The sequence below is a fragment of the Corapipo altera genome, unplaced genomic scaffold (assembly GCF_003945725.1).
Source record: "Corapipo altera isolate COAL_440 unplaced genomic scaffold, ASM394572v1 181b, whole genome shotgun sequence".
Taxonomy (NCBI): domain Eukaryota; kingdom Metazoa; phylum Chordata; class Aves; order Passeriformes; family Pipridae; genus Corapipo; species Corapipo altera.
Genome location: NW_020884963.1, coordinates 560,175 through 584,664, shown reverse-complemented (window position 1 = coordinate 584,664; position 24,490 = coordinate 560,175). Strand labels below are relative to the sequence as shown.

Here is a 24,490-nt window from a genome sequence, read left to right as displayed (position 1 = left end):
CCGGGTGTTCCTCAGTGGTGCCGAGCACTAGTATGAGAGCACAAGCAGAGACTGGACCTGCAACAAGCAGTTCCACCTGAACATGAGACGTGGACCCGTTGGAGTGAGTCCAGGGGAGGCCACCAAGATGTGTAGAGGGATGGAGCACCTCTCCTGTGAGGAAAGGCTGAGAGAATTGGGGTTATTCAGCCTGGAAAAGAGGCTTCAGGGTGACTCAACTGTGGCCTTGCAGTACCTGAAGGGAGCCAACAAGAAAGATAGAGAGGACATGTAGTGACAGGACAAGGGGAAATGGCTTCACACTGACAGAGGGCAGGGTTAGATGGGACATTGAGAAGAAATTATTCCCTGTGAAGGTAGTGAGGCACTGGCACAGGCTGCCCAGACAAGCTATGGCTGCACCATCCCTGGAAGTGTTCAAGACCAGGTTGGATGGGGCTTGGAGCAACCCAGGCTAGTGGAAGGTGTCCCTGCCCATGGCAGAGGGGTGGAACGAGATGAGCTTTAACGTTCCTTCCAACCCAAACCATTGTGCAATTCTATGAGGAAGAACTTCTTCACTGTGTGGGTGAAGGAGCACTGGCAAAGACTGCATAGCGAGGGTGTGGGAGTCTCCCTCAAAAGCCATCTGGACACAGCCCTGAGTGCCAAGCTCAGGGGATGGTGCTGGAGCCAGGGGTTGGAATGGGTGACCCTGGTGGTCCCTTCTGAGCCAAACCATCTTTCTGTGACTCTGTGCCCTCACAGAATCACGTTGACAGTGGCAGAGCACTGGAACAGGTGCCCAGGGAGGGCGTGGAGTCTCCCTCTCCAGAGACATCCCAAACCCACATGGACACGTTCCTGTGTCACCTGCTCTGGGTGACTCTGCCTTGGTAGGGGGTTGGACTGGATGATCTCCAGAGGCCCCTTCCAGTCATACAATTCCTTGGTTCTGTGAATTATCGTTCTGTGACTCTGTGCCTTCGGCCCCCACCCAGGCTGCAGGGCATGGACATCAGGAGGAATTTCTTCACAGAAGGGGTTGCTCAGGGAGGTGGCGGAGTCACCGTCCCTGGTGGTGTTTAAGGAAATGACTGGACCTAGCACTGGGTGCTCCGGTGTGGTTGGCAGGGTGGTGTTCAGTCACAGGTTGGACTCCATGTATTTTACAACTTAATTCATTCAGTGATTCTGTGACTCTACGACTGTTCGCGGTGAGGGCCCCGCGAAGCCCTTCCCGCCCCACCCCCCAGGGTCCCCTCACGGGCCCCCAGCCAGACCCGCCATGACGGGCGGGGGAGCGTCGCGCGCCGTGACGTCACGGGGGGCGGGGCGCGGCCAGGTCTGGAACATGGCGGCGCCCTCGGCCCCGCGGCCGCCCCGGCCCCGCAAGGAGCCGCAGCCGCTCGTCATCCCCCGGAGCGCGGCCGAGGAGCAGCGCCTCCGCCTCGAGCGCCTCATGAGGAACCCGGTGAGGGCGGCGGGGCCCGGGGGGGAGGAGGGACAACGAGACCCCCCCACACCCAGGGTCCGTGAGGGGAGAGGGACACCGAGACCCCCCCCACTGCACCTGCAGGGTCCGTGAGGGGAGAGGGGCCGGCACGGCCACCCCGGGGTCTGTGAGGAGAGAGGGGCCGGCCTCCCCTTCCTTCTTCCCGGTTCCATGAGGGGAGACAGATTGACACCCCCCGCCCCTTTCTCCTCCCTGGGTCCTCGAGAGGAGAGGGACCGACACCCGCCCCACACACCGGGTTGTCATGATGGGAGAGGGACTTTTCTGGGGTGCTGTGAGGGGAGAGACCCCTCTCTGGGGACCCAGGGGGAGGACTGGCCCCTCAGTGCTCTGCCCGCTGGCCTTTGCTCTGCCCACTGCTTTTAACGACCCCAGTTCCTCTAACTGGGTGTTTCGATCCTTTCCCGAGGAGGTGTTTGCCAGGAGGAGGCTCTCACCCGTGCCCTGTGTGTGCTGGAGCAGCTGAGATGTCCCTGCACTGCGTTCTTCCTCTGACCTTGCACCATGTGTTCTCCCTCCCCTGCTCTTTCCTGTCCTCTAGATCTGGCATGGAAGGTGCACAAATGCCTTTCATCACTTCCCAGACTACTGGTAGTGGGAGTAGACTCAGCTCCTGCGAGTGCTTGGAGGTGCTGACATGCTTCCACCTGGTTTCCGTACTGAAAAGAAGCACAGACATTCCTAATCCTCCCGGGGTTTGTTGACCTGCAGGCCTGAATGTGAGGGACAGAGAGGATCCCTTCTGATTCTCCTCTTCTGCCTGCTCCTGGTCCCTGTGCATGAAGAAATGGCTGCAGCTGTGCTCCTTCTGAGATCTGTCAGCTGATGGAAGAGGCTGTTGTCAGACATGTCCCGCCTTTCAACAATGTGTTAAAATTGCAGACTTTGCTCCTAGAAGATACTGATGGCTGGTTGGTTTGTTCTTGCAGGAAAAGACTGTACCAATCCCTGAAAAACTGAACGAATGGGCACCGCGACCTCCCCCGGAGTTCGTTAGAGACGTGATGGGTAAAGATTCTGTTCTTCAGATATCTCCAGGGTCAGCCACATTTAACTCAGAAAAGCGTTTAACAGGGGAGGACAGAGATGGTTTTTCAGTTGCTCGTTTTGCTGGAGGAAAGAGGTGTGAAATGTGCTTCAAGAGTTGCTTTTTTGAGTTTTATTTGGTTCCTGGGTCCCGCTTTTCTGCCGGTAGTCAGGATGCAAAGTGAACAAAGCCCGTGGCACTGCAGCACGTGGGCTGCCTGCAGTTTAATAAGCTGCTGCTCTGGTGATGACAAGTAAATGATGATAAGTAAATCTGTCTTTCCCACTGATCTGAGAGTGCTCTGGAAGCTTACAATTATGAAGCCCTTCTTGTGGCTGCTTTGAGCCTGGATCTCAGGCACGTGCAGCAGGTATGGTTTTGTGTGGTCAGGCAGGGAGCTGGCAGCTGTGCAAGGAACCTGACCTAAATACTCTGCTTATACTTTACTTTTACCTGCAGGGATTAAATGTAGTAGTTGTGGTATAAACTGTGTCTGCATGTAGAAGTTCTGTCTTTCTTTGGGACCTTCATCCTTCCTAGAGGTTGACTTGTTCTTATCTCAGAACAATTGGTCTTGGACTGAAGTTTTTATATGCTTTGGAATAAACTCTTCTGCCTATTGGAATTCCCTCATGGCTTTTTCAAATAGCTCTGCTGTGTGCTTGAATCAAACTGTCTTGTTTTTCTGGGAGCACCTGACATGCTGGGATTCTGCTGGTATCAAGAGCACCCGTGTTGCAGCCCCAGCTGCTGTGTTTTAATTAGGTGTCTTCTTTGAGGCTTGTATTCCTGTGCTTTGCCTTGACAAATGGCTCAGCAGACAGAGGAAGAGAATGGAGAGTGATGTTGAAAGCTCCTGTGAGGCTTCAACATGCAGGCTGATGCCAGGAAGAGAGAGCTGTGGGCATTTCATTTGTGAAGAAACAGTCAGAAACCGTCAGTGGTACCTGTCTTGTGTGGGCAAGTACAATATGATGGGGTTTATCTCCTTTCTGTTGACCTTTATTTTTTTGTGTGAGACGCTGAAAATCAGTCAGAAGCAGCTTCAGTAGGATGTTTTAGCTCGTCTCTAGCTGTAGTTATTTGTGAGAATCCATACACATTCTTTCCTAGCAGATTTCCCTCTTCTTTGCTGCAGGTTCCAGTGCTGGAGCTGGGAGCGGGGAGTTCCACGTGTACCGGCATCTCCGGCGGCGAGAGTACCAGAGGCAAGATTTCATGGATGCCATGGCTGAGAAGGTCAGCACGACCCTTTACAGTTCTCTCACCCCCAAATATTCGGTGTTCGCTGCAAATCTGTGTTTTCTTTGAAAGTCATGTACAAATAATCCCATTCTGAGCCACCCCTTGTCAGAGGAGTCTGTAGGAGTGTGTGATACGTGGCGTCTGTGTCAGTACTGAAACATTTGGTGCTTTGTGTCAGACATGCTCCATCTCCTGTGTTCCCTGGGGTCCTAGCACACAGTAAGACACGTGAGTGTGTGTGTTCTCAGGTTGGCTTGAAAATGCTTTAAAACTAGAAATCCCTTATATTATCACTGTCTTGCCTAGAGAGAATCAAGGCAAGTGCCTGTGAATGGAGTTCAGATGTTTCTTTTAAGGCTTAGTGTGGTGGTTTGGGTAAATCTAGACCCTTCCTTGGTTACAAACTGGTCACCAAGGAAGGCCTAGCCCAAACCACCACACTTGGTCAAGTAGAATGGCCTCTCTTTCAGACAACATTATTGTTATACTCTCTCTTGGCCGAGTCCTTTGATCCATATGTTAATGTTTGTGTCTCCAATTATTCACTTGTTTTTACTGAAACATTCATTAGGGCAAAAGCCCAACCTTCCTCACCTGTTCTGGTGAGGATTCCTCCCTCAGAAGGTTTCAATGTTTGGCTCAGGGTATAGGTTAAAAGTGCTGTCTGTACAGCAGTCATCCCTAGGACATGGCTTTGTATAAAGAAACCAGGCAAAATCTGGCAGAGCTCCCTTCTGTATTTTGCTAAAAGATTTCTCCCTAAAAGGACATGACTTTTAAAAGAAGTATTTTAATTTAGATTGTGACCAAAGTATGACATGTGATCAATTACAGCAAAGACTAGATGAGGAATTCCAGAAGAAACTGGAGAGGAATAAGATGATTGCAGAAGAGCAAACAGCAAAACGCAGAAGGAAGCGGTAAGGGCAGATTTTTCCCAGGAGGCTTGACATGGAAACCCTCACACCCTGTGCCTCATCTGTAGCTGCATGCTTTGGATAAACACTGTCATTCTGTGTCTGCATCTATCAGCTGGGAAGTCTGGCTGTGGAAATTAAATTTGTCAGTGTCATTGTTTGGTTTTTAAAGGTAGCTGTAAACCTGACAGGCTTTGCTGGCGTGGTTTCTTCTCCATGTCATCACTGGCAGGATAACTTGGGACTGGTTGAGCAGCTTTTGCTGACTCTGTGGTCTTGACTGCAGTGTGCCTTACTGCATATTTGTTGTAACAGTGTCAGGAAAGGTTTGTGTTTATATCTGGCTTAAGTGAACATCTGAATCGCTTGATACCAAGCAGCTTCAGTGCAAAACTGTGTGCTGCTTAGTGGATAGGCCACTTCTGCCTGCAGGTCAAGTCTAGTAGGTTAAATGAAAATATTAAAAAATATTAAATCCATCTTGCTCTTAAATTCTAGACACAGTGAAACAGTTACAAGATTGATGCTCTCAAGAAGGAGCCTGAACATCGTAGTGCATTGATACAGGAATTTAAATCCCTGTCTTTATCCACTGCACATTTCAGAAACAGCAGGGGATCATGGCCCAGCTCTTTCACACTGTCTGACCCTGAGCAGCCTCTCCCTTGCTGCTTTGCATCCTGTGGCTGAGAGCTGCTGTGGAAAGGCCTGTGCAAAGTGACTCACTGCCATATTAACACAAAAGCGCTCAACACAAACACTGTTGCCATCTTAGTTTAATTTAATGTGGTCCAACAGATGGCCACCAAGTCAGATCTGGCCTGCTGCCTCTTCCCTGGCTGAGAGGGAGAACAACTGTTCCAACAGCAGATGCTGCCTAAACACTAACACCTCCTTGTCCCCCTTCTATGGTCTAATGGTGCAGGACCCAAGTGGCTTTGCCCTGTAGGAGCCCCTCTGATTTCCCTCACCACCTTTCTCTTCTATCCTGACCTAACACTACCTGGCTCCCTGTTTCAAGAGAATTCACTTATGGTGGTGAGAGAGGAACATGAATCCCAGGCTGCTCTGCCTGTATCTGACATTAACTTGCCTGATTGCCTTTTCTGGGCAAACAAAACTGGGTTCTATGAACAGACTTTCCCTCTTACTCCTTGTTCCAAGGACCCAATATCCCAAGGAAGTACAGCCAAAGAGGAAGGTCAAAGCATACTACACTATTTTTTTTTTTTTTCAATTAAAGTATATATTACTGGTGATATTTTTTTCCCCAGTGTTCAGTCCCAGCAGTCTGGGTTTTTGTTCATTAGCCTAGGTAGCCAAAATATAGGAGCAGTTTCATTTTTGTTCCATCTGTGTTCTTGGAGATTATTGTGTATCATAGAGTTTGGGTTGCAGTGGCATCATGGAAGACTTTTAAAAGATCCATTAGACTAAAAAAAAACATAGAAAAGTTTCTGTTGATTGTGTGCTGAGTTTGCTCTTGCTGAATTTTCAGTTAAGGCCAAATTTAAATTGAACTTCTCTTCTGAAATCAGGTTTTCTAATATGTCGTTTATCAGTGTATGAATGTTCAGAAGCTTTACAAATGTAGGATTTGTCACAGGTTTTTTTTCCTTTGCTTTATAGCCAGAAGTTAAAAGAGAAGAAGCTGCAAGCTAAGAAAAATAAACTTGAACAAAAGAAGCAGGAAAAAGGTCAGTGAAATTTAGTTTTCTTTCCTCAAGACTCAATTCTGTTCCCTAATTGAAGCCTAGAAGGGTTTTTTCCACCCCCCCACTCCAAGTATTCTCAATACATGGATTGAAGCCTGAGCCTTAAGCTTGTTATTTTAGCTAATGTTTCAAAATCCTCTTTGAAAGCCATCTATGTTGAGATTTAATCTTACAAATAACTTGGCTGTTTGTGAATATTTTCCCTTTATTAGGGGAAATTTTGGACAGCAAACATTGGAATCCGATTTGGTTGTTTGTGGATGTTTTGCCCCAGCTATTCCGACAAACTGCAGGTTTAGAACATCATCTGCTCAAAAAGGCAGTATTGTTCAAGGCTGTGCTTTTCTCTTATGTACATTTTGAATGCTTATGGAGAAAACAGGTGGAAAAAAATGCACAGCTTGGGCAGCAAGAAACTGAGTTATGATTGTGAGCGTAAGAAATTGAGCCACCTTGGTGCCATCTGTTCCACATGACTATTTTATTTGCATAGAAATAAACATGGAAAACCTGACTGCCTCTGTCCTCCTGCAGTGTTGAAATTAATGTTCAGCAACGTCAGTGTAACTGTTTGCTCAAACTTTTGCACATTGTTGCTTCTTTTCAGTGAGTTTATTTTAGCTTACTCCTTCAAATAGTTGTCCTTTGTGGATTAGCTCACTAACTGCAGTCATTCTTAAAGTTACAGCAGTTGCTGGTAATTCTGCTGGAACAGTGACTTGTCTGACAGTTCTACCTTAATTCTGCTTTGCTTTTCAGAATTGGATCTGTTTCAGCTGAACCATTGCCAGCCTCCCATGTAAACACGGGAGGACAAATTACTTGTTAGGTTAATTTTACTTGTAACAGCAAGTGAATGTAGCAGAGTAGGTTTTTTGGGTGTTTTGTTTTTGTTCTGTTGGTTTTGGTTTTTTAAGCTAGTCATTTATGACTTGTAACTAGGAGGAGGATTTAAGTATGACTCAACATACTTTTGTTCATTTTGAGTGAACAAAACAGAATACCCATCCCTTTAGGGAGTGGCTGGGAGAGAGGAGAGCTGGATCAGGGACTGGCACTGCCATGTACCAGTTGTGGGGCTGCAGTGGTTTTGTTTGGCACAAGTTCCTGAAAGAATCCAAACTCCCCTGTCTTTATTACATTTTTAACTCTTTACAGTTTGTGGTTCTCTATGTAAAATAATAATAGTAGTAGTAATAACAATGATAATAATACCAGTAGAGACAGAAGCCCCTGATAGCCATCTCTAGTCTACTGAGAACAGTCTTTTCTTTTTCTAGTTTTGTGTGCCCTGGTTATGATCTGAGTTTTCCCAAATTAATTGAAGTGCATTTGTTGTATGTAGCAGGCAAGCATTTATCTTCCGTTTTGAATGAATGAATAAAACCTCTGAATTGCCATCTTTCACCTTTGTTGTAGTAAATACATTCACAATAAGGGTTGGCAGCTAATTAGGTCAGCTGTTAAAGTTACATTATTGTACAAACCCCTAAGACAAAATGAAAGTTCAGAACTTCACCACACGGTGGCATCAGACCACTGAGCCTAAATCCTACGTGCAACTGGTCAGGACATGAGCTTGACTGGGCCTGAGGAACAGTAAAGAGCAGAAAAAGTCAGATTCAGGTCCCACTTGATGCTGTACCTCATTTTCATGATTGGTTATTTAATTTCTAGTAAGTGTTTTCTGGTCTTTTAGCAGGCCTCATGAGGTTTTTTGTGACCCTTGTTAACCTTAGGCATATCTTAATGGGTTCCTGTACTTGCAGTATAGCAAACAGTCTGCAAAAGTTTATGGCACCCTGTGGAGTTTCTGTGACCTTGGATAGGTGTAGGAATATACTCAGTCTTGTCCATGGCTTCCCAGTGCTCTGCAACAGTACTCTGTGATCCTTGAAAGTTAATGCCAACCTGCAGAGGTTGGGAATGAGATAATCCATCATCCCTGGTGTTTGACTACCTCTGTTTGAAGAAATAATGTTCTATAGGAGGTGGACTTGGTAACACTGGAGGTAAGGGAATATTTCTCCAAGGGGGAATTTGATATTCTGAGCTCTCTGTCGCTCCATAGAATGAATATAATCTGATACATGTTTCCTGACTATCTGGGACTACTTAGTTGTGAGATATTTAACAAGGAAGACACAGGGGAATATGTTATCCACCCGTGCTAATTAGCATGACCTAATAATACGTGTTTCCTTAGCAGCTGGGACTGTTTTGTTGTGAAATACTTGAGAAGGAAGACAGGTGGGAACACCTTATGGATTCACCCTGTTTGTGTTTGTAGAACCAGATCAATCCCAAGAGCAAGGCAGCAGCGAGGATGACGAAGAGGACAGCAAGGAGGAGGAAGAGAAGGAAGATGATGCTGAAGAGCCAAGTTTTGTGATGGGAAGAGGATGAGGCCTTTCAGGGACAGCTGGAAGCACTGTTCATTGCTTTATATCCAGGAGCATGAAAGCCTTTCATCTCAGCCAAGCAGAACCCATTGGCCGTACGTTACATCTGCTTAACGGGGCATGGCCTTCACGTCACGGGCCCGAGAGATAATGATAGAGAAATGCCAAATAAGAGATTTTTTTCTTAATTGCCTGTATAACTGCTGTGCAGTCTGCTCTAAGTTTGCTCTAAAGAGTCAGCCATAAGTCTCTGTGACCCTGGAGTTCTTTCTAACATGGCCCAGAGTGTTTTTCTGTCTGAAAGCTAAAACATATCCATTACCATTTAAGGGAAATATTACTGTGAAGGCTACGTATTCTACTTATGGCCGAGCTGGTAGCAGTGGGATACATGAATCTAAGGGAAGAGTTCAACCTGAAGTAGAAAAGTGGTCTGTAGCCAGACTCTCCTGCACTGTGAGTGTTCTGAATTTGGGGTTTTGTATGGGGTCATCTCTAACCCAAAGAAATCAGTTTATGTTGCTAGACAAGTTCTATAGATTTTTAATCGGGATCCCTTTTTTATTGCTAAAACTTTTCCCTATTGCTTTTCTTCCATGTTTTTTAAATTAATAAAAGGGATGTGTTGGATTGTTCTGTCTTCTATTTTATTTTTTAAGAGGATTTCAGTAGAATAAAGAGATGCTTGCAGGGCTGCAGGAAAGGACAAAAAGATCAAGTGATTTGGCACACATGAAAATATGGAAAAGGTGTTAGCTGCATGTCACTTACTTTTTGCTTTTGGCTCGGAACAATGTATTTTCCCAAAGATTATGTCTGTAAAGCCTCCAAATTCTGTGGCAGAAAGGCTTGGAATGGAATCATTCTGCTTGTGTTACAGCTTCATGTAATGACACCTGCCTTTCTCTCTGCTTGAGCTCTCTGCTTTGCACTTTGGATTCCCCAGGAGGAATGATAACATCTATATATACGTTTACTTACCGGTGCTTAAATGAAAAGCATATGCAGTGGTGGTTTTACTCGTAACTTTGATTGTTGTCTCTTCAGTGTATCTTTAATTGGAAGTGCCTGCTGGCTTTCAGACATGCTCATCCCAGAGCCTTGCATCCAGAATGTGGTGCTACTTCTTCTCAAGCCTTGGTTAATGCCAAATTATTTTAAGCAAAAACAGTAAAAAGGGAGAATCTCTTTTTACATTTATCCTTTGTTGAGCAGTGCTGCCAGAAATCCTGCATTTTGTCTGAGCTGGCTTTATGTAATGGCTTCTCAGTGGTGTTACCGTGGCAGCTGAGAAGCAGATGTGATCAAGTGCAAGTGATGTTTGTGTTTAGTTCCCCTGTACATACCCAAAGACTTTAGAGCTGGATAATTTCTGGACCTGCAAGGTCCAGATCCCAACTGTTCCCCTTCCCAGGTTAGAGATCTGCATGGAACTGTTTTCTGCTCAGTCTCCACAGAGGCAGGTTGTGGCAGTGTTTCATTCCTGAGCACTTCAGATGCAGGATGGATGTTCTGCACCTGGCATTTTCCCTGTGGAGGGATGAGTTATGAGCATTGCTTCATGTGAAGCCCCCTTAGGGCAGGCAAACCCTGTGGATACTGTGCGATGAGCCATAAAAAGAGGGTGGTTTTTACGGACAGAGAAGAACTGAGAGCCTCACAAATTAAGATGTTCTGCCTCTGAGCTTGTCAGGCCTTTGAGCTAAATCCTGTTCTGCATTAAGTAGAGCAGATGTTGGTGATTGAACAAATTCAGGGTGTGTGGCCTCATCCTGCCTCCTTAAGATGCCATCCTCACCCGTGCTGAATTATTCATGCTCTCCATTTTGCAGGAATGCAGAGTTTGTAGGTGAAATCCACAAACAGCAAAGAGAACATGTTGGTGAAGGTGGGATCTGCCTCACGGTCTGTCTCGCCGGGGTGGCTCAGTGTAGCAGTAGGAGCTGTATTTGGTAGGTGTTGCTGTGAGTTCCAAAAAATACTCTGCCATGTTGTGGTTGTTCCTGGCAGTACGAGCTCGTTGAGAATACAAAAGCACTTCAAAGGGGGGTTCAGAGGGATGTTTCTTTGTTAAGACAAAATGCAGGTACTCTGTGACCTCAAAACTGGGAAAACGTCATCCATGGAGTAGAAAAAAGGAAGTGCTCCCGTGTGTAGAAAAATGAGGAACAACTCTACAACTGCTTCCTATTGCAAATAGGGCCCTGACAAAGCAGTAATAATTTAAAGGCTTAAAACTGCCCGGGAGTTTGACCTGCTTATGTTAAATTCTTTTTCTGGATGCTTTTCTAGAGGAGTCCCTCTCCTTTCCCTGATGGAGACTAATCTTCAGGGATTAAAGTTTGCTCCGTTCCATTTCTACACATGGGACCCCGAGGGACAGCAGGGTTAGTGCTGAAACCGAGCAGAGGTGTTCCCGATCTCAGAGGTGAAAAGCACACTCGGGATAAAAAAATGTATCTTTATTAGGTTTTTGGGAAGTGTTTTCCTGTCTCTTCCCTCCCCCCCGGGCAGAAAGGAATTCAGGATGATGGGATTACCCGGTGATAAAGCTGACCCATTGTGCTGCCTTTCGGCATTTTCTTTATCTCATTTCCAGGGAAGGAACTCCCTCTCTTTCCCATAAGGCTGTCCCTGTCCTTTTGATGGGTTTATACAGGATTTCCTGCTGAGTCAATAGAGGAGGAGTGCAGGGAGATAGCAGCCGGGATTCCAGGGAGCCAGAGGAGGTTGCAGCCCAGCGGAGGCAGAGCAGCGCTGCCTTTTGACTTATGTAAGTGGCGACTTTTTGCTGTGTAATTAACAACTGTAATAAAAGCACATTTGCATCCCATTGCACCAATACCTTCTCTGTGCCAAGACTTAGAGATAACGCCAGCCCCAGACCCACCAACACCTTCGCCAGAGGGGGTTTTTCAGCCCGACCGTGACTTCAGGGATCCGCAGAGCTGATTTTTATTTATTTATTCCCCCCCCCCCCCCGTCAGATGCGCGTTGACGAGCTGCGACCCCCGGCATCCCACCCGGCTGCGGGTGCTGGGGGCTGCCCCTCCTCTGTGACCGCTGAGCACATCCCCAGTGTCGAGGACCCCCAACACCCGCGGGGTGCGGGGGGTGAACGCGGCCCCGGCCCCGCAGGGGAAGGGGGGAGCGGGCGGGGGTCGCCACCACAGGCCCCGCCCCCGCCGCCGAGGGGGCGTGACCTGGCGGCGCCGCGGCCCAATCAGAGCGCGGTCACGTGCGGGGGCGTGGCGGCGCAGCCCCCCCCGTTTCCTGCGGGTCACGTGGCCCGTGCCCGGCGTTGCCGTGGCAGCGGCGGAGGCGGCTCCGGCTCCAGCTCCGGCTCCCGATCCCGGCTCCGGCTCCAGCTCCGGCTCTCCTGCTCCCGCCCGCAATCCCGGGGCTCCCGGCCCGGCCCCCGGACAGCAGCGCGGTGAGCCACGGCCCGGCCCCGCATCCCGCCCCGGGGTGGGGGCTCCCCCCCAGCGGGCCCCGCACTCTGGGGTAGCGGGGGCATCCCCTCCGAGTTTGGGGTGCGGAGGTGGGAGCGTCTCCTGCCCACCGGCACGAGGAGGTCTCATCTTGCCCGGGGGACTTGGTCTGATCCTGCCTGAATGGGGATTCCCTTGCCCGGGATGGTGGGGGGGGTACGCGCCTCATCCTGCCCGCGTAGGGAGAATCCCGCGTCCGGGATGGTGGGGGGGGTACGCACCTCATCCCGCCTCGCTGGGGGCTCATCCCGCCTCGCTGGGGGCTCATCCCGCCTCGCTGGGGGCTCATCCTGCCTCGCTGGGGGCTCATCCCGCCTCGCTGGGGGCTCATCCCGCCTCGCTGGGGGGTCATCCTGCCTCGCTGGGGGCTATCCCCTGCCAGGGCGGTGGGGCTGAGAGGGAGGGGAGTCCCGTCCTGCCCGACGGTACTTTGGGGGTCCCTTGGGATGCAGAGGGCAGGCCGGCTTCCCGGGGATGTGTCCGGACAGGGATCCTCTCTCCGGGGGTGCAGTGGGGAGACACGTCCAACCTGCGGAGTCGGGAAGCCGCTGACCCAGGGTGTTGTTGGAAAAGGGGATCGAGCAACTGGGTCCCATCCTGCATGAGGAGATGTGGGGGAGCCTTGGGATGCCGGGTAGGGATCCAGTGGTAGGAGGTCGCATCCTGCCTAGGGAGGACGTGTCCAGGTTGCCGTTGGAGGGGAAGGATTTGCCTGTGAGTGGGTCTTATCCTGGCCTGGGGGATCCCCTGTCCGAGGGTGCTGTTGGAGGGGAGATCCTCCCTTACATCCTGCCCAGCGTGTGCTGAGGGTAGCTGGGAAGGAGAAGGAGAAATCCTCTGCTCAAGCAGTGCCCTGTGAGTAGGATCCCAGCTGTGGTGATGGGGTGAGGGATCACATCCTGCTTGGGAGGTGATCCCCTGCTGCCTTAAGCGAGGTCACAGGTGTGGGGTGTTCACACCCTGCCTGGGTGCCGTGACACCCCAAGGGTGCTTATGGGGGGCCCCGAGCCAGAAGGGGACATAGAAAGGGGTTCCCCATAGCAAAGAGGGCCTGAGCTCATGGAAGAGCAGTAGCAGGGCCTGGGGTTTGGCTTAGCCACGGCCTATGGGGGGTTGGATGATGTTATACCAGGAAGAAAGGCACTGGTACAAACCCGCTGACCAGTCTGGGGGTGTGAGGCAGAAATCTGGGTCTGAGGAGGGGACCAGCATCCCAAAACCAGGCAGGGAAGCTGCCAGTGCTGCAAAGACAGATCTACATATCTCGCCCTGGTGGCATCGTCTTAGTTCCCTGCTGTGGAGAAATCCCTGCTCATGTGCTTGCAGCAGGGCACTGAGATGTGAGGCATGGCAGAGGCTTTCCCTGGGGCAGGGTAACAAGATCAGTGTAAGGGAGCAATTAGAGAGAGGTTTCTGTCTTACCAGTGTGAGATGAGGTGGGGTCAGATGTGTTAGTGGTGCAATGGAAGCGAGTGAAGACGCAGCTGGGATGGACTTTGCCAGAGCTGGCAGAGGAAGAGGTCTCCTGGGGAAGTCCTCATTCTCCATCCAAAACTCAGCAGCCATGTGCAGTAAAACCCTGTAGGACAGTTATTTCTGTAAGAGCAAGTGTGCTGAACCTTTAACTTTGCAAGGCAGGAGCGTGAAATCTTCAGAATAACCCTCCCGGGATGCAGATAACTATCTGAGAAGTATTTCCAGAGTAAAACTGCTTCAGATAAGAGTGCATGCAAAATGCTTCTTTTGTTGTGTTTCAGCCCCTGGAGCCCTCCACCCAGTCCCTCCATGTCCACAGCTAGCAAGGTGAGTTTGGCATCCTGGTACTGCTTGTTTGGGCTACATTTGTGTTTATGGATTTTATTCTGAAGTTGTTTACTTATTTGAGAACATCTCTTGAGCTGCTCCAGAGTGAAAATTCATCCTTGTGGTATTTTTAGCTTATTTTTCTAATGAAAGAAGCAGATGTGATTGGGTACTCTTGCCCTCTCTCTGTAACCTCTGCATTTATTTGTCTTTTCAATGGAATTTGTCCCAGGGGTCAAAGCTTCCTACATAAAAAGTTCCTACGTATTTTGTGAAAATAAATGGCAGACTAGAGGCCATCACTGTATCAGCTGGGGACAAAGTCTGTAAATTCCCTCCACGCTACACATTGCAGAATCCACACAGGATGTTGTCACAGGAAACAGCTTCATGATTTTGCTGCTCACAGACTGTTTCTGCCTCCATTCCTCCCTGGAGTCTTTTTTCTTCTTCTGTAAAATAGGTGATTCTTGCCTTTTCTGAAAACACAGAGCAAGCAGGAAGGTTTGTCCCTCTTATTCTCTTTTGCTTATATTGTCGTGTGAATATTATTTTATGCCTTTCCTTTTTTTTTTTTTTTTAATATTTTGAAAACTCCTGAGCAGGTCAGGAGCCATCCTAGAGTTCTCCATGTAATGGTGGCCTTGTAAAAAACTGCCCAGGAATGATCTTGTGCTCTTGCTGCCAGCCTTATTATGTCTGAGGGGGCTGGTACCTGAAAGCCCCCCGTGTTCAGGAGGGACAGTCTTGCGACTTGCAAATGCTTTGTTTGCTGCTGCAGTGTAATCTTTGTTATTGTGCCTGAAGCAGCTTTGTTCCCTTTTAGTGACAGCATTCAGAGTTTTGGGCAGTTGATGTCCTTTTGATCTTTGCCACTTCTTCAAATCTCGCAGCAGCCATGGCTTTATTAGCTGTCCCCATGTGTCCCCTGCATGTGGAGACCTGGGGGGGGTGGGAGTGAGCAGCAAGGTGCCTGTGACCTTGAGGTGTGATGCTGGGACTAATTAGTACCACACCAGGTGTGATTCTGGGCAGGCATCTCCTCCTGCTAGGACCTGGTGAGTATTTTATGACCAGAACATGCAGCTCTAGTGTCAATGGCAGAGTTGTGAGTGAGGGGATTAACTGGAAAACCATAGTTTCCATTTTTTGGAAGGCCGAGTTAAACATCGAGTTTTAGATGTTTGCCAGAGTTGAGAATTTTTTGCTCAAAACATTCCATGGATCCTGCCCTGTGTCTATGGATGGCTCAGAGATCACCAGAGCCATTTGGCAGCAGCCTGGTGATGTGGTGGTGTAAGGAGGGTGGTTTGGACCCCACACTTGGCTCTGTGGCAATCACCACCTGAAATATTCTTGCTGCTTTCATACATCTCTCAGTGTAATCTCTTGAATCTGAAGATGATGAAATTTCCTGGAAGCAGCTCCATTTTCCCCTTGGAATTGTCTTTTCCTTTCCCCATGCTCAGAGCCACTGGTAGAATTAAGGGAACAGGATTCTTGGTCAGATGTGGCTGATAAATGGAGTGTGAGCAGTTCAGGAAATTGAACTTCCCACTGCAAAAGCTTGGGAAGTTCACTTGTTAATCCTACACAGCAATCAACTGTGTGCCTTTTGGGGGAGTTTGGGGAAGAACAATTGTGCCCATCTAAAATGAGCTATGAGGAGCAATGGTTTAACTGAGAAAAACTTTCCAAAGAACAAGCAAAAAGTGACTCCCTGAATCAGTGTTACTTTGGTTCTCTTAGGAGGTGCATTTGGAGCCAGTCCATGATGCACTGGAAAATGAACTGTCATCTCAAAACAAAATGATAAGATAGGGGTCCTATTGCCAAAGTGTCATCTGTAAAACAATTCTTTTATTAGCAAGGAGGTATTAGAGGGCAAAGTCGAGGTGCCAGCTCTGAAATGAAAAGCCTGATGCTGTGCAGCCTTCCTGAATTCCTGCTGGAGTAGTTTCTGGGTTTACCTGTGTAATCTTTCCTAGTTCCTGTGGTCATTTTTGGCAATTAGGGACTGTCCTTTCTCAGTTCTGTGCCTTGCAAGTATGATGGCATTTGGTCCATCATTTCCCACCAACCAAGGGGAACTTTGTTCCACCGTAGCTTTTCCAGTAGTTGATGCTCGTCCTGCCTGCCTGAACGTGACTGTTTTATTCCCTCAGCATTTGTCTCACCATGAGTTCTGAATTAAACGTCCCAGTGGATCCCTCCACCCCTGCTTGCTGCTCTGAGCCTGGCACGAAGGGCATGGATTACCGGGACTGGGTCCGGCGCAGCTACCTGGAATTGGTCACGTCAAACCACCACTCTGTTCAAGCCCTTTCCTGGAGAAAATTGTACCTGAGCCGAGCCAAACTGAAAGCTTCCAGCAGAACCTCTGCTCTGCTCTCTGGATTTGCCATGGTATGTGTGTCTTATAGCTTTCTGAATTGCGAAGGTTTTGGCTCTCTAAAATCATCTATTAATCGCCGTTTTCCTCCTGGGAAGAATCAGGACATACTGTTGTTTCCTGAAGAGGCAGGAGGCATCTGTCTCGGCTGCTGCTGGAAAGTTTGAGGCTGGCTCTCTCAAGGCAGCACTGATACATGAGCTAAGACAACCCACACACTCCCAAGTCAGCTCTTTAAAAATACTAATCCCCTACCTGCAAGTGTTCCACCAGCAATGCTAAACAATCCAGGACCTGAGCTCTCCTTTGGCCCTGAGGCCGTTCATCCCTTGGTGCCTTTACGTGTGAGGTTGCCCATGGGTGAGGTTGCTCATGGGCGTGGAGTTCCTCCAGGCCCCTGTGGTTGCTGTGGTCCTGAATTAAATTTCTGTGTGTGTTTTCTCAGGTCATGCTGTCTAAAATAAGGTTGGGTCGCAGTCTGCCAAAGTGAAGTTTGCGTAGCGTGATCAGGGAGATCATGTTATACACTGAGGTGTGAGAAAAGGCCCTGAGCCTCTTGTCAGAGGGCTCTGTAGCCTGAAGGGAGCCAAACCTGGTATATTTTTGTCAGTGCTGCCTATTGGAAGTAATCCCTGGTGCTTGCTTTCTGCTGTGCTGCACTCAGGTGTTATCTGGAAGCTATTTGCATAGGTCAAAACCATGTCAGGAGTAAGCAAATAAACAAGACAGAGACAGTCTGGTCCAGTGCTCAGGCCTGTTCGAGCTGTGGTGTTAACAAAACACAGCTCTCCTGTGTCAGTGTGAACCCCTTCACCTCCCCTCTGCTTCTTGCTTACTGGGAGTGAGAATTGAAACCAGTTTGGGGGAGGTTTTCTGCTCAGGAAATGGGCAGGTCTGGTTGTTCCTGAGGTCTGTCAGCAGAGGGGCAGAGGGCAGTGCCTGGTGCGTGGGACGCGATGTGAGGATGTTGCATCCTGCAGCTCAGAAGCTGTGAGGGGAAGACAGATCTTTCCAGATAGCCTTTCTTGTTTTATTTTAGCTTTTTCCGCTGCTTTTTCCTCCCCCAGTCCCCCAGACCATGAATCATCCATAACATTTCAGCAGTCTGGGATGACAAAGTTGGTCACCCAAAGTGAAGCTGGCAGGCTGGAGGGGGGGGGGGTGCTGGGGGGGGGGGGGGTCCTCTCCACTCTCTGTGTGCAAGAGATGCTCATAAAAGCTTTTCACAAAGTCTTTGTTGGTTTATGACCAAACTTGTGTGCTGCAAGGGCAGAAGGTCCCTTCTTTTGAGAAAGCTGGATGCTCTCCTGTAGACTCCTTTCACTCAGTTTCCTTACTCTGGAAAGCCTCTCATGTGCTTGCCCTGTGGGCCTCTGGAGTTCCATGTTAGTCATTTGTGACCATTCTCTTTAACATGGTTATTACATTAGCATTTTGTGTTCTTGTGGACTGATATACCAGCATGGTCACACGAGGTGTCCTTGCTGAGCTGTGCTGTCACTGGCATCACTGGGACTCGGGGGCTTGCAGCCCACCCACACTGCAGGGCGTTGAAAACAAAGCATGCCTTCTCAGCTCACACAACAGAAAGTTGCTGGAAGTCCTTGGCAAACACACAAAGTTAACCACTGGTTTTGTTTTCTTTCTAAACTGTTTAAAATGCAAGTCCGATAAACATACAGGTCTAAATACTGTTAATTATGACCACCAGCCTAACATATAAGAGGTACACCTGAAATCAGTAACTGTAAGACATAAAATCTCTTGCAATAAGGAATTCTCTTTATTAGCAAGCTTTTTCCCAGCTAATTGGACCTTCCTTTGAAAGCTGAGGTATTTGTTCCTATTGGGTTGGTTCTCCTCTGGTAATTTGGCATGTAGGTATTTAGTACACGGATGTTTACTCTATTGAGAGCAACTATTTGGCTGTTGATGAAAGAAGTTATTTTGAGATAAATGTGTGTAGACGTGGCACTCAGGGACATGGTTTAGTGGTGGACTTGGCAGTGCTGGGGGAACGGTTGGACTCGGTGATCTTAACCGTCTTTTCCAAGCTAACTGATTCTGTGATTCCATGAAATAGTTTCCCTGAAGCCTTGAGTGCATTTAACTATGTAAACAAATGTCATTCAGGGCTTGGCTATTGCTTTATTTACTTCCCTGTCGGTGTGTTTGATTCGAGCCAGTTCCATATTGGCTGAAAATTATTGCGAGCTGATGGATATTTAATCAACAGGCGATGGCTCTGATCCAGCTCCTTCTGGACAGGCTGCAGAATAATGCAAACCTTCCTCGTTACCATCTCTGGTATTTCTGGCAGAGAGTTGGGCAGATCAGGAGGATGTGGGTCATTCCAGTGCCACGTCTGCTTGGAGATGGGTTGTAGGGCGACTGCATTCGCCCCGAGGAGGCTGCAGATAAAGGAAATTAAGAAGGAGCTTAGGAGACCTCCTTAATAATTTTCCTGATGGAAATAAGAGCTGTTACTGCTAATCCATCTTCTCAATACTTGTCCAGTCGCTACAGGATATGTATTTGATTAAAAAAAAGACAAAACAAAAACCCTAACAGATCTACTGGAGTGATTTTTACAGCCTGCCAAACCATCTGTGTGAATGTGTCATGGTTTATGTTAAGCCATTTGTCATCCTTTTGCCTGTTATTATCTGTCCTGGTCTGAATTTCTCAAGATGAGTATCATTTCTGTTGTGGATAATCGTGGCTGTACTGGTCTAAAACCCACCATCATTGCATGTAATTTAATTGCAGTTTAATTCTAAAATGTTCTGAGCACTCGGTCCTGTGAGCCTGGAGTCCAACAGGGTGATTCTCAAGCTTAAAATTAAGGCTATGCTGAAATATTCCATGGCTTGGCACAGTGCTCAACCTTGCAAAGTGGCTTCTGAGAAGAGGTTAAAATAAGAGGGCTGTTGCATGAAAGAGTATAATTGTATCAAACATGACATATTAATAGTTTTACAGGCTAGGCAGCATATTTAATCATTTTTAAATGGGTTATGTCAGCTTGTCCTCTTTCTCTTATCCCGGTCAGGAAATGACATGACAGTCTGCGCAGGGTAAAGCAATCAGAGCTCACTCACCTTTTCAGCACTTGTCTGGGTTAAATGAACTGGTTTTCTGCCTTACTGCACTATCTGGATTGTTGATGTTTTCCCCTGAAATACCTCTTACTGAGCCATCAGTCAGTGTTAAAAATTCATCACATTGCACAGCTGAAGCCAGCCCTAGGGAATAGGTTAGTCTGGGAGGAAACATCCAATTAGCTGAAAAGTGCTGCTCATGTGAAGGATAACAAGCAGAAATTGATATGTTGACATCAGCCAGGCTTTCAGCTTTAATATAAAGCTATAAATTGAACAAGCAGGTACAATTCCCATTCAGCTGGCTGAATACCACGTCCCTGGTTATTGCAGCACCCACTAATGAACAATATACCTGCAGCTTTTCCTGGCTGATGGGGTGTGACTGGCAACCACAGCGCTGTACAAATTCATTGTACATAGAGAATAAGTCTGATCTCCTCCCTCTCAAATCAATATAAGGGGAACTGCAAAGAGAACATGCACAAGGCCATGTGAAATGTGTTTTAATTAAATTGACCTTGCAATAGATAGAAGGCCAATCCTCTGTTAATATTTTCTTTGCTGTACAACAAGAACTACTGTAAACTGCAAACAGGAACCTATAAAACAAACAAACAAAGTAAACTCTCCACATGTTCATAATCAGGACAAAAGGCCGGGAATATCCAAGAACTGCCACAGTATTTTTCATGTCTCTAAAATCCTAAATAGTTTCTGAAAGTATAAATCTGGGCTTGTAGACCATTTGCCACATATTATGTCTTGGTTGCTACTAAGGGTTGGACTTGATGATCTCAGAGGTTCCTTCCAACCCGGCTGATTCTATGATTCTAAATGTGTTCAGACTTGACTGTGATCCCCTCATTCAGGCTGCTGATGGTTTCAGAGTAAATGCAGGTAAGGCAGCAATAATGCCATCTGGCTTCCATCCCCTTTAATCCTTTTCAGGGCTTCCAACAGGGAGAACATGGGCAGACCCCTAATCTTCCAGTGCCTAAATAATATTATTAACAAGTAATGCCAGAGTGAGCGGTGCAGGTGATTATACAGAGCCCGAAATGGCTGCTCGGGGGGTGTCTCATGTGAAGTCTGGATAAAGTAATCATGAATCAGTTCTGCAAAATGCTTCAGTGTCCAAGAATTGAGCTGCTTGTTCAGACTTTGCCTTGTCATGATGGTCTTGAGAGGCACTGCCCTGAGTCAGGAACCCAAGCGTGGCTTCTTTCCATGTAGCTGTGCCGTGCCGGAGCAGCAGGTCCCCTGGGATCACCAGACGTTTTGCCTGCTGCCAGGAGAGTTAATATCTCTGCAAATCATGAAGTGCAGCTGCAGATCCAAGCCAGCTGCTAGAGAGGACTGTTTGATAGTTGTGTTCACTGCTTTTGTGGCTTCTCTTAGTGAAAAAGGTTTGTGCAGTCCTTTCAGGGATGCTATCACAGAGAAGTACTGGTTTACTTCACAGGTAGGTTAAGTAATTGTACAAATTCTTATGCTAAACCAGTTAACAGGCCTGTACTAGGACTCTAGTTCTGATCTCAGAAGAGCCTCCTGCTCTGTTGCACATATTCTGCTTCTTAAGCTTTATTTGATTAAAGAAAAAATAGCTTTAGAGACCTGCTCTTGTTTTGGGAAGGAGACTCCTCTCTGAGTTGCTGAGCACACCCATAAGCCAGTAGCTGTCCACTTCTGCTGAGTGTATCAGTAAGTTATTAGCCCTCAAGGGAGAAATTTGAGGATATAAATAACTTGTATCTGGGCATATTTGTAATAAAACCAAACGTAAACTGTTCTGAGAATAGAAGGCAGCTATTTTAACTACGGGCTGACTTAACCTATAAAGTAACTTGCGTGCTTCCCGTGGAGGGGGGGACAGTAAAACCTGGCTGGCCACTGGCCAGAGGAGCTGCTTGGTTTTGCTTTTCTTTACGCAGCCGGAGTCGAAACTTCCTGCGCTGCCGCCGCGAGTGAGGGGCGGAAGGAGAAGGTGTGAGGGGCGGGGGGGAGCTCGCAGGCTGTCGGCTGCCTCCCCGCCCCACGTGCCGTCTAATGAGTTCCTTCTGTTGTGTGTTGGGGTTGATGCAGCTCGTATGGCTCGTGGCTGCGAGGAGAGACGTGTTATGTTAGAAACCCACGGCGCAGAAACGTGTTCCTTTGAGCCTCACAAAGGCCAAGGCACAGACTGTGTGAGGAACAGCAGTGATCCATCCCGGCTGCCATTCCAGAAAGCGCCTGAGCGTGTACTTGACCTTAGGTGTTCTTCCTGAATAAAGATGCTTTCCTGGACGGAAGCCTTGAAAAGAGGGAAAGCCAGCAGCTGTTGACCAGCTCTCTGTTCCTTGGTTCCAGGTTGCCATGGTGGAGGTGCAGCTGGAGGTGCAGTACAAGTACCCCCAGATGCTGCTGATCGCCTTCAGCGCCTGCACGACGGTGCTCGTGGCGGTTCATCTCTTCGCCCTCCTCATCAGCACCTGCATTCTGCCCAACGTGGAGGCAGTGAGCAACATCCACAACCTGAACTCCATCAGCGAGTCCCCCCACGAGCGCATGCACCCCTACATCGAGCTGGCCTGGGGCTTCTCCACCGTCCTGGGAATCCTCCTGTTCCTCGCGGAGGTTGTGCTGCTGTGCTGGATAAAATTCCTGCCTGTGGGCTCCATCCTGAAGAACGAGACCACCAACGTGGAGAAGCCCAGCAGCCACGCGGGGTGGCAATCAGCACTGGTCTCCACCATCATCATGGTCCCCGTGGGTCTGATTTTTGTCGTCTTCACCATTCACTTCTACCGCTCCTTGGTGCGGCACAAAACGGAGCGGCACAACCGGGAGATCGAGGAGCTCCACAAACTGAAAGTGCAGTTAGATGGGCATGACAGAGGCATGCAGGTGGTGTGACAGAGCCTGCAGGCCGCCTCAGCTGGGGCTGAGGGCAAAACACCTGGTTTGCTACTTGGTGGGACGCACCAGTGATGGATTGTCTTGAGGCTTCAATATGTAAATGCTAATTGCCTGCCATTTCTAGCTGTGGGTTCTAGTGCTGTTTCACATGCTGGGGTCTCTGGCCTGATTCTGGTCCTACACACTTGGTACTTGAGTTGACACTGCCGTGGAGTTCAAGGTCAAAACTTTACCTAAACATTGGTTCAGGTAGCCAAAAATCTGTATTTTTTACAAATGCAATATTCTGTTGCCAAAAGTAAAACTGCATCGGCTTCCAAACAGCCAGTGTGTGTGTGTGTAGGACCTGTCTTACATGTCAGAACTCCCTGGCTGTCAGTGCAGCCACGATTAACTGGCTGCTCATTTCTAGAGCAGAGCTGGTTAACGTGGGTACCTGCAGCTGACTCAAGGACATCCAGGAAAGCACAACAGAAACTGAAAGTGTTGATCACCATTGTTCCAAAGCAAGTATTCCATAAATACATAACCAGAAAGAAATCAGCCTTAGCTTTTTTTGTTCTTTTCTTGCTATTCTTTACTATATTTTTACAGCTGGGGATGTAGAATTTTGAATTGCAGGAGGCTGGGAAGTTCTCTCGTACTTTCTTCAGCAGCGTCTGTCACTTTAGATCGAATGAGTGCCAAGATCATGTGTTTTTTCCCAAGAAGAGGCAAGAGTGCCCAGGGAAGGCTTACAGGTGTTTTAGTTTTAACAAGGACATTCTTAAAACAGAACAGTGCCGGGGAATTTAATGAGACAAAACTTTGAAGGACTAGCAAAGCGAGTTTCAAGGAGGTAAGGAGTGACAGCAGATATCGTACGAATCTGTTGCTGTGTCTTCTTCATTCACGTGTTGCTGCGATGCCTTTTGCCTGTTTTGCTGGAGAGAACAAACTCAGTCCTGTGTATTCCATCATTTGGCTTTTCTCAATTGGCTGTAGCATTTTTCTGTCAGAAATGAATGTTTCCTTCTCCCTCCACCAAAGCAGGCAGCTCCTCTGGTGGAACCTGGAGCTGTGCTGGCGAGCCTGATGGAGCTGGATCCGGCAGGAATGCTGTGTGCCATTAAAGAGCTATCCATTTCCCTTGAGCTCATTTCTTTTTTCAGCAGCTGAGACAGTGACACTTGCATGTCTGTGTTGCTCAGCAAGGGAAGCTTGTAAATTCTGTAGCATCCTTGTGGGTGAAAAACTTCTGTAAAAAACCCAATTTTATGATTTTTGGTAACTTTGTGGAGGGAAGAGAGTGTTTTGCAATCATGAGCTCTTTGAAGGGAAAGTAAGGCTTTCTGCCACACAGGGCTGCAAGAAGCATAAGCACATTTTCTTGGCCCTGATCCTGTGCTGATTTCCTCCTCTGCACTCAAAAACTGCAGTTTCAGAGTCTCTGAGGCCTTATAGGTTTCTGAAATCATTAAGGATGTTTGTAATGTTCTATTTAACCCTGGTCCCTTATTCCACTGGGATTTGAGAAACCTAATGGCAGTGTATTATTACATGTCAGCTTCCCAGAACGGAGAGTACATGCAAACCCCAGGGCAGCAGGGTGAGACTATCCCAGTATTCCTCTCTGGTGAGGGCCTTGGGAAACCAACTCTCATCTCTCATGTTTACATGCGAATGTGAGCGTTGCTGAACAAGTTGCTTAGCACTGTGTCTGTGGCTTTCATCTGCTGTTCTTGCTGCAGTTGGCATGTACCATATTGGCTGATGTGCAGCAGAGAAAAATAGGCTTTGTGTGCTAAATGACTAATCTGTACTCATGTGCATATGCAAAAAAATGAGGAGTGTCCTCCAGGAAGTGGGTGGTCCTGAAATTCATACAAACTCCCCAGGAATCCGCCCTCTCTCCCTTCCTCTTTTTACCATAATAAAAATTAAAGGTTTATACAACAAAATCAGAGTTCAGTTTTCTGCCTAGTATTACACGTGTGGGCTCTTCCCTCAGGAGAATTTCTGTTG

The 24,490-nt window shown here is 47.9% G+C and overlaps 2 protein-coding genes across 3 annotated transcripts; both read left to right on the top strand.

Annotated features, from left to right (window-relative positions):
- Nucleotides 1-1,310: 1,310 nt before the first annotated feature.
- PRKRIP1 (PRKR interacting protein 1) lies at nucleotides 1,311-9,827 on the top strand. Its single transcript, XM_027664524.1, has 6 exons — nucleotides 1,311-1,453; nucleotides 2,425-2,503; nucleotides 3,661-3,761; nucleotides 4,602-4,687; nucleotides 6,314-6,381; nucleotides 8,690-9,827. Exons 1-6 carry the CDS (start codon nucleotides 1,334-1,336, stop codon nucleotides 8,803-8,805), a joined length of 570 nt encoding a protein of 189 aa, XP_027520325.1. The 5' UTR covers nucleotides 1,311-1,333; the 3' UTR covers nucleotides 8,806-9,827.
- A 776-nt stretch (nucleotides 9,828-10,603) lies between these two features.
- On the top strand, nucleotides 10,604-24,426 carry ORAI2 (ORAI calcium release-activated calcium modulator 2). Of its 2 annotated transcripts, XM_027664523.1 has the most exons (5): nucleotides 10,604-10,753; nucleotides 11,401-11,574; nucleotides 14,050-14,095; nucleotides 16,261-16,501; nucleotides 21,938-24,426. In XM_027664523.1, the coding sequence occupies exons 4-5, from the start codon at nucleotides 16,274-16,276 to the stop codon at nucleotides 22,481-22,483; spliced, it is 774 nt and encodes a 257-aa protein (XP_027520324.1). In that variant the 5' UTR covers nucleotides 10,604-10,753; nucleotides 11,401-11,574; nucleotides 14,050-14,095; nucleotides 16,261-16,273; the 3' UTR covers nucleotides 22,484-24,426. The 2 variants fall into 2 exon arrangements, with proteins under 2 accessions (XP_027520324.1, XP_027520323.1); XM_027664522.1 differs by lacking the exons at nucleotides 10,604-10,753; nucleotides 11,401-11,574 and adding an exon at nucleotides 12,149-12,234.
- Nucleotides 24,427-24,490: the final 64 nt, after the last annotated feature.